This window comes from Acomys russatus, chromosome 1 (genome assembly GCF_903995435.1).
Source record: "Acomys russatus chromosome 1, mAcoRus1.1, whole genome shotgun sequence".
In the NCBI taxonomy this organism is placed as follows: domain Eukaryota; kingdom Metazoa; phylum Chordata; class Mammalia; order Rodentia; family Muridae; genus Acomys; species Acomys russatus.
The window spans coordinates 82,358,482-82,371,698 of record NC_067137.1 but is presented as its reverse complement, the minus strand read 5'-3'; the positions used below and the strand labels follow the sequence as shown (position 1 = coordinate 82,371,698).

General features: G+C 42.8%; 1 protein-coding gene across 1 annotated transcript in view; it reads left to right on the top strand.

Moving 5' to 3' along the window:
* Nucleotides 1-414: 414 nt before the first annotated feature.
* Rtn1 (reticulon 1) overlaps nucleotides 415-13,217 on the top strand; it is a 213,529-nt gene continuing 200,726 nt past the window's right edge. Inside the window, exon 1 of the mRNA XM_051147319.1 lies at nucleotides 415-985. Coding sequence (XP_051003276.1) covers nucleotides 745-985 — 241 coding nt within the window. The 5' untranslated portion in view covers nucleotides 415-744. The remainder of the gene's footprint in view (nucleotides 986-13,217) is intronic.

Sequence of the window (13,217 nt, the reverse complement as noted above, 5' to 3'; positions counted from 1 at the left end):
AGTTTCTCCTGATGGAGCCCGTTCTTGTACTCTGTTTTGTTATTGGTTTTATTTGTCTTTTTGGACCGGTTCTGAAAACTGCTAAGGATCAAGTTTTTAACCTCCAAGCTGCAGATTCCTGCCTTCACTAGGTTACTGCTCAGACCAGTGTCCTTTCTGCAGCTCACTCTGGTCTTCCTCAGAATGGTGGTCCTGAGCGTCTCCAGTCTCACTTGCTCTCCTGAAGCTCCAGGACTCCAGTCTAGCTTAACTTCTTGCCTAGTCAAACTGCAGCCAGTACCTGCTGGCCCTCTCCTTGTGTTTTTCCCCAGATGAAGGGCAGAATCAAGTGGATTTGGCACATCCCTTAATCAGAGCCTGCCATTAGCAGGCCCGGGGTTGACCACCTGCACTAGGGAGGATACGGACCAAGCAGGCCATTTTCACCTGCGTAATAACAGGCTTGGGAGTAGGGAAGCGGCGCTGGCACGGCCAGCAGCCTCTGGAGCAGGGGAGGAGCGCAGGCGGCGGCCGCCCTGGGGCCCGGGAGGAAGAGGAGGGGGAGAAGGAGGAGCCGAAGCGCCCAGAGCAGCAGTCGCGGCTCGGCCTGAGTTGCAGCAGAGGCAGCGAAGGCGGCGCGGAGACTCTGCAGCCTCTCGGAGCCCGGAGTCCGGGTGGGGACAGCAGCGGGGAGCGTCTGCACCTCTAGCCACCGCACCTGGGCCTTGCCAAGCAGCCTTCGCCTAGCCCGGGGTACCGCCAGCCATGGCTGCACCGCCGGATCTGCAAGATGAGCCGCTGTCTCTGGCTAGTCCCGGGTCCCAGTGGTTCGGGGGCCGGGGGGAGGGGGAGGACGAAGCGCAGCCGCCGAAAGGGGCCAGGCCAGCGCAGCAGGATGGGGAGCCTGCCTGGGGATCCGGCGCTGGAGCTGAGGTAGTGTCGCCGCGGGAACTGTGCTCCGGCCCCGCCCGGTCGCCTCCCGTCGCCATGGAAACTGCATCCACAGGTAAGCCCAGCGGGCACCGAGACCCCGCAAATGGAGACCAGGACCCTAGTTCTTGTGGATACCCAGTCCACAGCTCTCCTCTGCATCTTCCTGGCCTCTTTGGGGCACCAACCCTTGCAGGGTTTCGCCTCGGGCGACTGTAAATGTTAGCCGACTGGTGTGCTGCCAGTGGCTAGGAGGAAGAAAGCTGTTGGTCTTGTTATTTCATTATTACTCTTGTTTCAATCTTAGACAATTGTGTCCTTGTTGGCAAGCCTGGCTGCTGCTGCGCCCCGGAACAAGTTTCTCCTTCTTGTCTGGGGCCTCGGGGTAGCAGGGCGGGCATGACAGGTTGTGATGGTTTTCTGGGCGTGTTTGCGCGCGGCGAGCACCGCTGGCGACCAAAGACAACCAAGCAACGGCGGTGCCCACTGCCTCAGGACCCTCCTGCTGGGTTTTGGGCAGCGAGGTAGAGCAGCGACTTAAATTTTCCTTTTCCTTCCCTCAAAGGAACCACCACACCCTACTCCTCTCCACTTCCCCTTCCAGCTCCGCTCCCCTTCTCCCGCGCAGAAAACAAACCCCAAGGAGTCCTGCGTTTAATTCCGGAGGGACAGCATCGTAGGAGGGTTGGGAGTTGTAGCCTTCCTTTTTTTATTTCCTAGTTGCTCTTTACCTGACTCTGTCAGGGGGTAGTTAAACTTGGAACCCCCAAATGTGAAGGTCCTCTAGTTGTGGATTGGAGTGCTGGGGTTATGGCTAGTGGTCCTGGCACAGTTACCAAGCAGTCCGAACTCGCCTTTGCGTTTGAAAAAAACTGTCAGGGGTACAGCCTCTCTTCCCTTGACTCACCCTTTGCAGTCAGAACAAATCCTTGCCTGGCGGGATCAACCTGCGGGCCAAGGCTTGCCCTGGCTGTTGGAGGCTAGAGACAGGCATTGTAGGGAAGGGTGGTGGCTACCTGGTTATCGCTATTTCCAGAAGAAATACTGTAGTGGGTGTTGTGTTGTGCTGTTGTGTGAAAGGCTCTGCTGTGCTGGAGTAGGAGTTGTGTAGTTTTGGTAATGTAGTGTGAGGCCTGGGTAGTGGGTGTTCCTGGAGGAGGGGACTGGGGGTAGGGGGAGGGGTAGGACTGGCATATGTGTGTTCCTGGCAGCTGATTTAGGGAAACCCCTTTCTTAAGCCAATCCCTCTGGAAGGTTCTGTGGAGAGTCTCGGGTCATCTAAACTCTGCTCTAGAACAAACATGATCTAACCCAGGAAAGGCGATTTGTAGAATGTGTTAAAAAATGGAAAGAAAAAAAAGTAGGCACCAAGAAATAAAAAGGGAAGGAAATGAAGGAAGATGGGGGAGGGCAGGAGGAAGAAGGGAAAGAGAATATGGGATGGGAGGGGGAGTGCGGGAAGGAAAGGAAAAATGAAATGTGAAAAGACCCAAAGGTTGACAGCCTCATTTGTCATATATTAATGGCTATGGGTTGTAGGATGGGATTTAAACCTAATAATAGTTTCTTGGTCTCTCTTGCAACTTCATGTGTCTAAATGACGGGGAAATAAAAACATATAAGTGCAAAGAGCAAAAAGCAAATGATAACAACCTAAAAGCTGTCTGTGCCTGTAGTCTTCTTTGCCGAGCCTGGCTCACAGAGCAGAACCTTTACTCGGCACACAGTACCTTTTTTGTTTATAAGATTTACCTACCTCCCATTAGTGTCATTAAGGACAAGCAGTTAAGCAAAGGCAGTCTTGTGTTAGGTTACACGCACTAAAGTGCTTCAAATGGACATATGTATATAGACACACACATTTATAACACAATATAATGTTCTGATATAGTGCACATTGCGGAGTGATTAAAATCAAGCTTATTAACCAACTGTGATCATTTCTTTTTTTAAATGGTGAAAACGTTTACAAATCTACTCTACAATTAGATACAATGTCCTGGCACAGAATAGCGAGGTGACTTCTTCCACAGTTAGCATCTTTATTATGAAGTTATTTTGTTTTGTCAAGTAATTTAGGGGTTTCCTTTTCGGAGCATCAAGAGGACTAATAAAGTCAAACAAGGCTCTAAGTTTGGGTGGGAGGAGGTTAAAAGGATGGAGGTGTTCATATTTGTATAGGAATACTCTACTTGATTATTGCTGTATGAAGGGATTTCTCACACGACTGTTGCTTGGTTAATGTTTTAAATCTTCAGGCTCTGTACTTCTTATGCAATATAGACTGGTCTATAAGACACAGATGTTGGAAATGGCAGCCAAATAAGTAGCCATATATTGAAAAAAATCCTATTAAAAGCCGGGCCAGCCTCCTTATGTACTATTTTTGCAGGTTTTTTTTTCCAGTGTAAAGAAATCTGGCATTTTAGTGAAAAAAAAAAACAAACAAACAAACAAACAAACAACAACAACAACAACAACAAAAAAACCCTGGTGAAGACCGTGGAGCACCTTGCTTGACTTTGCAGTTCCATATTTTGCTGTATAAATAGAAGCTAGCTTTACTGAGGTTCTGAACGTCTGAGCTCAAGGTGTCCCAAGCCTGCCTTTGCTGTGGATCTGCCTCCTGGCCCCCAGTGGTTTTGTCACTGTGTCCTCCTCTAAGGGGAAGAAAGCTACTTTGTTTATTATTCCTTTTTGAAAGAATGCTTTAGGCCTCAACTTCAATGGAGGTGAAATTTAGACTTTAAGTGCGAATCTCTGTAAGCAGACAGCTTCATTTTCGCACGCAGTGTTCTCATGTGTGACAAACACGGAGGTTTTAAAAACCGTTTTTTTTTTTTCCCCTGAAAAAGAACCACCAATCATGCCATCTGGCCAGAAATTCTGTTATTTATTTTTATACATTGATGGTAATTAAAGTCCCCCAAGAAATAGTTCCAAAAAATATTTCTCAGCAAACTCCCAGAATAAATACATGTAGAGCTCAACCTCATTAAAGCAAGCTCTAAAGACTCACACTGAATGAATTTTCAGATATTCTCACTGCTTCTGCCACTTTTGTAGCGTGGAAAAATTCTCAACAATAACAAAAAAAAAATAACACTATCTTCTTGAGCTATAATCTTTCACATCTAAAATTGCTAGTGGGCTTGTGCAATGATGGCTTTGGCCAAGGAACATTCACCGTGCCATGTGGAAGGCGCAGAGTGTCAGAGTTGCTAACTGTGAACCGTTGCCAGCCTCTCACAGTTTTATACAAAGGATGCTAAGAGCAAGTGTTTTTTGTTTTTGTTTTTGTTTTTTTCCTTTTTCCTATCATCAGTTATTTTTTTCCCTGGGAACTAGTCAAAAGGAGCACACAAAAACAAAGGGAGAGAAGAATGGCCCTTTGTTTACAGAAAGGATTTTTAAAAAGAACATTTGAAGAAATCTAAATGGTAAGAAGTTAACTCACAGCCTGTTTTGGGAATTGAGTTGCTGGCTGTATGGGAAGTTCTGTGGAGGACAGGGTGGAGGATGGCCAGGAGAAGCCAGTTTGGAGTGCATGGTCTCAGTGGTACCATTCCATAGGTAAACTTGATATGATTCTGTAGATAACTGCAAAAAGAAAAGCAAGAGTTTTTTTTCTATATACATCACTGGGATCAAGAAGGTCTTCTTCTTCTTCTTCTTCTTCTTCTTCTTCTTCTTCTTCTTCTTCTTCATCATCATCATCATTGGTTTTTCAAGACAGAGTTTCTCTGTGTAGCTTTGGCTGTCTTGGACTCACTTTGTAGACCAGGTTGGCCTCAAACTCATGGCAACCTGCCTGCCTCTGCCTCCCGAGTGCTGGGATTAAAGGCGTACGCCACCATGTCCAGCCCATATTTTTCAAAAAGCCAGATGTGATGCTATATTCTCTATCTATCATGCTTTAGATTATGTAGAGGATTTTTACACGTACCCTCCAGGAAACTACAGTACTTTACCAGTCATTGTCTTCAGAAACTGTATTCACTACAGTATGTATTTGATAAATGTGTGTTTTATTTTTTAATTTGAAATACTTTCTGGCAATCCCCTCTAGAAGATAAAAATTCTAGTTTTCTCTCTTTCATAGTTTGAGAAAGCCACAGTAATATCGAAGGAAGAAGCCACAGCACACATTGCTTTTGTAATCTATAGAGCAAGTCAAAGAGTCTGGAAACCTAATGCAATTAATTTCTTTAGATACAGCCTTGGGACATAATCTAAGCCAGTGGCTCTCAACCTTCCTAATGCTAAGACCCTTTAATACAGTTCTCCATGCTGACGTGACCCCCAACCGTAGAATTTTTTTTGTTCCTATTTCATCACTGTAATTTTCTACCGTTATGAATCATAATGCAAATACCTGATGTGCAGGCTATCCGATATGTGACCTCTGAGAAAGGGTTGTTCAGCCTCCCAAGGGGTCATGACCTACAGGTTGAGAAGTGCTGGCCTAACATTTCTGGCAGGTAAATATGGCACATGTCTCTGAATACTGAGACAGAAGGATAAGTTACATTAAAGTTTAGAAGTACCTTAAAAACACATTGAAAATTAGATCATCAAGACTTTCAGGCTAACTTGATAGTTTTGAAGTCACCATTTTGGAAACTCACTCTGCTTGCCATGCCCTCCCTCCGCTCCCCCCACCCCCAAATAGACTTGTCTCTGTTCCTTTTCTAGGTTGCATATGAACTTCTAACATTGAGAGTTTGGAAGCAAATTGTTGGTTATTTACTGTCCAACCTAGGTAGCATGGGTTATAAAAAGTTTTATCTCTAAAGTGAGAAACGTCTGGGGTTCAACTACCCTGGTAAACCGTTAACAAATGTCTCTGCTGAATGCCAGGTCAAGGATTCCTAGGACATGTGCCACTTTCTGGTTCATACTTGTGTTTAGTTTAGCCGAACACTTTCTGTTGTGTCAGTTTTCATTCTCTTCATTCTCAAATTGTTGCTGGCAGCTTGACTGGAAGGCCGCTGCCATTCTCCCACTCCACAGGAACAAGGGCGCGAGTTAGCTTTCTGAGGCCAGCACAAGGCACATCAGTGTGAGTACAGCTTGCTCTGATTATATAGCTATGGAAAACAAATCCACTTCTCTTTCATTCTCTTTGTCTCATTCTGCCCTTCTTCAAATAAGTCACTCTGTTAAATATTATTCCAAGATTCAGTTTTGTTCAGTATGATTCAGGTTAATATATATATATATATATATATATATATATATATATATATATATATATATATATATATATTGAAGTTATAATGTAACTGCAACATTTTTCACTTCCCTTTCTTCTTTCCAAACTCATCTCTCTCTCTCTCCTTTCCTTCAAATTAATAGCCTCCTTTTTTACTAATTGTTATTTCATGCATATATGTTCCAATTATAACCTGTTTGTTCTATATAATGCTACTTGTATGTATGTTCTCAGGTCTGACCATTTGGTACTGGACAACCAGTTGATGTGATCTTACCTGCAGAAGGATACTTCTCCTGTTCCTAGCTTTCCTCAGTTGTCTATAGTTCTTTGTTTACAGCTGAGGCCATGTTTTCTCCATCCAGTTTGGTATGTTCATTGGTGTCATCATTGCTCAACTCACATTTGGACAGTCATGATGAGAATTTATGGGTGTGGCTTCTGGTATTGCTAGGAGACACAAGTGTGAAGGAAGCTTCCTGATCCTCGGGCTCTTACCATCGTTCCACTCCTTCTGCAATGTTTCCAGAGCCTTGGGTGTGGCAGTATTTTGTGAATGTATCATTGGTCCTGGGCTCTACAACTCTGGATTTTGGATGGATTGTGGTTTTCTCTAGTGATCTCTGTTTGTTGCAAAGAGAAATTTCCTTGATGTGGGGATGAACATCACACTCACCTGTCAGTATATGCATAGATGTGTATAGACTGTTGTTAGGGATTATTCTGGTTTATAAATTAGTTGCTGCTCATTCTCCAACAATCATGACTTCACTAGCATTGAGTAGTTAGGTAGGTTCTAGAGGCAGACATGGTCTCCCTCTTGTTGAGTGGGTTATAAGTCCAATTAAAGGGCTGTTGGTTACCGCTAAGATACATGTGCCATTACTCCACTCTTAGGGTTAACATGCCATGTTGGTCTTCATGTGGTTCGTAGGTTTCACAGAGGTAGGACTGTTGATTGCCTCCACCTTTTGGAAGCTTGCACAGTGCCTTATGGCTTTATAATTAAATTATTTTTATAGTGAACAAAATAGCTTTGAAAAAATGTACTGGAGAACTTAAAAGCAGTATTTTTAAGAGACTAATATATCAACACGTGAACTCTCTCCACTAAGATCATCATAAAGAACACCGTAAAAAAAAAGAAAGAAAGAAAGAAAGAAAGCTGAGTTTTTGTTTCTTTCAATGCTACTTGAGATCAAAGAGAACACTGAGAAACCATGAACTAGAAAGCCGACTGTTTGTGGAGGATGCTGTGGTGATGGTGTGTGAGAAAAGAGAGGGAAGACCTTCTCAGTTCACGTTTGCCACGTGTGACATAAATGGACTGTCTGGAAGAGCTCAAAGAATCGGGACGTCTGGAAGCTCATGGCAAGTAAAATCCCCGCAGTTGCTGTGATGAGATCGGGTCCTCAGATACATCCACCTATGTCTCATGGCGCTCATGAGAGGTTTCAGCATTATTCCAAGCATCTTTTGAGAAGATGACTAAGGCCTGAAAGTTAAAATGGAGACTCTCTCAAAGACAGAACAACAACTGATTCTTAAATCCTGGAAGGCAAAAATCTATAATTCTGGCCAAGAGTAGAAGCTAATAATATAGTTTATAGAAATTATAAATCCTTTCAGAACAAGGAGTATGTTAATCTCCAGAAATTCATGGTCCACTAAAATACAGCCCACACAACATGCTCTTTCTTTTTTCATATTTCTGTTCTGAATTATCATTCCCTTTCAGAATTACCATATGCAGAGTCCGAAAACTCAACTTGTGAATGGTGTAGAAAATAAACTCTTTAGTTGCATGAGTACTATTCTTTCAAAGGATGGTTGATATGCCACAGAGTGACATATTAATAGGAAAAGGATACTTCAGTGTTTACCCAAAAGCAGCAAGATGAGCTCTTCTTAAAATTATCTTTTTTTCTTAATTTAAATGTTTGTTTTTGGGGAAGAAATGTGTGTTAGGCAGTCTTGTAATTTAAAAGGCACAAAAGAGTACATAGAAAAAATAAAGTATATTTATGATTTATTTTTTAATAAGATAGTATTTGTTTTACAATTCTATTACTGACTAGTGAACCTCTGGTATATACCAGATCTTGTTGTAAGCACCAGGATATAGTAGAGAAAAATAAGAATCTGTTTTCTCAAAAGTAAATTTAGGAAGCTGGGGTGGGGGAGGAAGGAGAGAAGACTGAAACTGGGAAGGACACCTGAAGGAATATAAAGCGTCATGGAGGAAGTCGAAACAGAGTAAGGAGGGCTGGAGGGAGGGTCACACAGACTTCTTTGTTGAGGTGGTGCCAAATCAGGGAACTGTAGGAGGTGAGACACCTGAGAGAAGATCATTTCAGATACTGGGCACAAGTCTACTGTGAGTGTTCCTGGAACATTCGAGAAGCACCAGAAAGGGCGGTGAAGCAAGCTTGAGAAGAACAGTAGATGCACAAAGGCTGAATGGTATGATCCTGTCCTTTAGTCCCTTGCCACCACGTTTTGCACTGAGTGAAAAGGTCAGAGGTGTTTGTTCATGGTGGGGGACCTTATTTAAGTAGCGTACATAGCCCATTATGTCCAGAATCTAATTCAGGAATGATGGGGGTAGATTTGGAGGAGGAATGAGCAGTTAGTAGACCATGGTGGCTTGAACCAGAGTGATAACATTAGGGAAGATGAAAGAGGTCAGTTTCTATATAAATTCTTCATATGTATTCTGAAGTGGGTACTGTATCTCAATGGATTATAGATGGTATGTGAGAGGAAAAAAATCATTCGGATTGTACAATGGAACTTGGCTTGAGCAAATATAAGACAAGGGTTGCTGTTAACTTGGATTTGGAGGTTTTAGAGAGAGCAGGGTTTAAGGGACAAACAAGGAGTTAGGTTTCAGAATTTTTGATTTTGAAGTTTCAGATGTCCAGATGGAGATGTCAAGTTTTCAGTGTTCAGTGAGGATGGAAATGGTCCTGACTAGCAATGCACGTTTGGTCATTGTTGATAGAGAGATGAGGTCACAAGGGAGTAAGTTTTCACAGTCAAGGATTTCTGAGACACTTGGGTATCCAGATGTCCTAACTGAAAGCTAAGTGACTAATTTCACAATTGCTGGAACATTGAAAGGGGATTGAAAATATTATGGTCTAGGTCAATGGGAGACTAAAAGGAGGAAGAGAAAATCATAGGAATTCTGATCAGCTTTTGGGATTTCCTTGGAAATGGTGGTCTTAAGAAAAGTCACCATATAGTCTATAGCCTCCCATCTCCTCTTCTTCTCTTTCTCTTCCTCTTCTTTTTTTTTCCAGTCACATCCAGCCAAACTTTGGTTTAGGGTAGGTAAATGGTTAGGTTATTTCTGTTTATATTTTACAGTAATCCTGGCTGTAGATTCGAGGCCACATGCAAGGCCATATGCAAGGCATCATGGGATCCGATGGGAAGGCTGAAACACAGACAAAGGTGATAAACAAGGGATTATGGTCTGCCAGCGGAAGGGGTCTAGAGAAAGAAAGAGAGCTGAAAGAGTAAGCGAGGAAATGGGGCATCCCAAAGAGGACAGCTTATTGGAAGAGCTGATTGTAGGGTGATGAGGACAGCAATGAAGTGAGCCGCTAGATGACAGCTGACAACACGGAACAAGGACAGATGTTGGAGGGTGCTGGTGAATGACATGGTAGCTGGTATCTTTAGGAGCTTTGAAGGGGAGACAAGAATGGTGTCCATAAAGCCATACCTATAAAACTTTGAGTATAGGTTCAGGAAAGTCTGTTTAATATGTGCAGAATGTAGGAAGTGAAAGTTAAAATGTTCCTCATTGGGTTTGGGAACACTGAGGATTGTAATGAACTACCTATGAGCTAGTGGCGTGGTGACGTTATAGAAGCCCTTTTCTGCAATCCCATGTAGTGTTGATAGAGTCCCCGGTGCACACAGTGAGAGGTAATAGTTCCCTGCCTGTTGTAGGCAGGCTGGAATAGAAAATGATAACAAGGGTGAGTGCCATGTTTTGAGGCATTGATGAGCTGTGAATGCTAAGGAAGTAGTGAGACCTTTGAAAAACATCCCCTTTGGGAAGTTGCTGGAAGAAGATCAACGTTGTCAACAAGAAGAGAAGAATCCCGTGAGATATGATACTTAAGGTCAATTTGATGAGGCAAACGAAGGACAGAAGAAGGCTTCCCAGGGCAGAGCTGAGAGGAATAATTGAGAGAAGTGGATTTCCACTGAGTGAAAAAGAACGGTGTTCTAGTAACTAGACACGGTGGACAGAGACTGTCTGTCACTTACTAGCATCTAAGCAAGAGTGAGACTGCTGATTTGGTGAGGAAGCTCAGAAAGAAAGGTATTTGTGATGCCAGATCTCCATGCCTTCCTGGAAAAGGGCCACTTCCTGTCCTCGCCATGGGATACCATGGGCACTGTGTTTCTTCATATTTCTCAGAAGCCACCTAATAAAACCAGGGATAGTATCCATTGTTAAAACCATAGTTAACTTAAAAGTAATGACCTATCACACTTTCTCCACAAAAGTGGAGCTTTTTAAACCCCTCCCAGGTTCTCCACCATTAAAAACTCCTCCCGGCCCTGCAGCTGTTGTTTACCATAGGCTTGTGTTCATATCCAAAATCCAGGCTTTAATTGTGTAGTCCAGAAAACTTGAACAGCTTATATACTGGATTATAGAGTAGAAATTGATACTTTAAAAAATAGATATTCTAAAAAAGAGATTCAGACAACCGAGTTGGGTCAGTATAAGTACTAAATCATGCAAATCAAGACTTTTCATAGTGAAATTTTACATATTTTAGATGAATTTTTGTTACAAATATTATGCCTACTTTCAAAAAAAAAAAAAAAAAAGAGAAATATGCCTAATGTGATACTGAAGAACTTTATCATTGTGAGCAATCTTGAGTCAGTGGTTTAAATATTAATCATGTGCTCTGCCAACATTTTTAATTTTTAGTTTTGAACTCTCTCCCTTTTTTCTTTACTGCCAGATCTAGATCCATAAAAACTCAACATAAAATTTCTAAAATATTTTGGGAATTCATTAAGTAGTTCTGTGATGCTAGAAATCCCATCTGCTTTGTTCTTCATGCCCCTGCCTCACTATCTTTGCATTTGTGGCATGTTATTTGTTTTTCATCCCCCTGCCTCACTAACTGTGTGTTTCTGGCATGTTATTTGTTCATATGAGGCCATGTTTGCCCGTTGTCTTATGATGTACATTTTCATCTCAAGCAGCTCCTTCTAATTTCCTGACGTGAATTTGCTACTTCATTTACTGAATGAGATTATTATAAAATCAATTATAGACCAAAGCCTTTATCTTCAAAGTAGGGAATTTTTGAATATTGTATATATTTTAAAATATTTTTGAACTTTGTTTTGCTTACTCTTTAAGACAAATTCTTTGATACTAAGAAATTGCATGTGAGTTATTGCAGATCTAGTCGACAGGAATTAGAAGCAAAAGCCAAGGTCACCTGGATCTTTAACATGGACTTTTAACTCTGAAAAGGAAGTACTTCTCAAAGTGAGGTCTTCAGACTTCTGGCTCACAAGTGGACATCTATGGACCTCTAACCTTGGCAGCAAGCTCATCAAATGCAAGTTAAAGCTAGAGAAAGCACCAGTTCTCTTGGCCACTGTTCTATCGCTGTGATGAAACATCCTGACCAAGCCAACTTTCAAAAGGAAGCATCTGACTGGGGAATGTTTGAAATTTCAGAGGATTGATCATCATAATGGGGATTGTGGCAGCAGGCAGCCAGGCACGGTGCTGAAGTGGTAGCTAAGAACTTACGTCTTGATCTGTAGGCAAAGAAGGAGTGGCCCTGGGCTTGGCATGGGCTTATGAGCTCTCAAAGCCTGCCTCAGTGACACACCTCCTCCAGCCATGCCACACTTCCTCCAATGATGCCACACTTCCTCCCACCATGCCATACTTCCTCCTATGATGTCATACCTCCTCCAAGGACACCACACTTCCTCCAAAAATGCCACACTTCCCTCAATGATGCCACACACCCTAATCCTTCCTAAACAGCTCCGCTAACTGAGGCCCAACTATTCAAACATATGAACGTGCGGGGGCCATTCTTACTCAAGCCATCATATGAATTTACAGAGCTACCTCATTTTCTTGATCTTGAGCTAGAAGTTGAGGGAGCAGAGGAGCATAAGTTGTGTTTTTATCCCCATTTCCTGTAGAGTGTGTGACACTGTAGTTGGGAGGAATGACCAACGCCTACAAAAGGAAAAGCTCAGGGCAGGGCACAACAAGTGCTTAAAGGAATGGTACAAACTCTTATGTCTGTCAAGATTTGCTTGACTGCACAGGCACAAAAGCACCTGGTCTCTTAAAGGGGGGAGTGTCCCAGCCAAAGGGCAGATTAAATAGGAGCTTACAGAGGCAGTCTCAGGGATGTGTAGGAGTTGGCCTGGAAGAGGCAGGCTGTGAAATAGTGGATGTGCAGTGGCTCCTACACTTGCCCATTCTGTGACTGTGTGGAATCTACAACCCAGTTAAAGTCTAGTGTAGGTACCTAATCTAATGCTCTGGAAAGATGGAGAGCACAGACTTCCCCGTTCCTTCCTGCTTAAATGAAAGCCAAGAAGCCCTGAGTGTTAAATATAAGATAAGTATAAAAAGCCTGAAATGTGGAGGGAAGTCGGGCTTTCTAGGAACCTTGTGATGTAAAGTTGGACATAGCAACAAACTCTCGAGGCTTTCTTTTTCTTAAAATATCTAACACTAGATCCGGGGAAATCTAGCAACAAGAAGGCACCAAAGGCCATGAACAAAAAACATGCACCCAAAGCCAGACCTTCCTCCCAAGAAAAAAGCACCAGCTGGATCTGATGCTTTTAGACAGCAACCGTTCTGCCTAGAGAGCATCATGAAACAAATGGAAGGCCAATTCCAACCAAAAAACTGAAACATTTGTCCCTTAAGCCAGTGCTTCTCAACCTGTGGGTTGAATGAACCTTCCATAGGGGGTCACCTAAGCCCATCTGAAAACACAGATATTCACATTACAATTTATAACAGTAGCAAATTTAGAGTTATTAAGCAACAATGAAAATA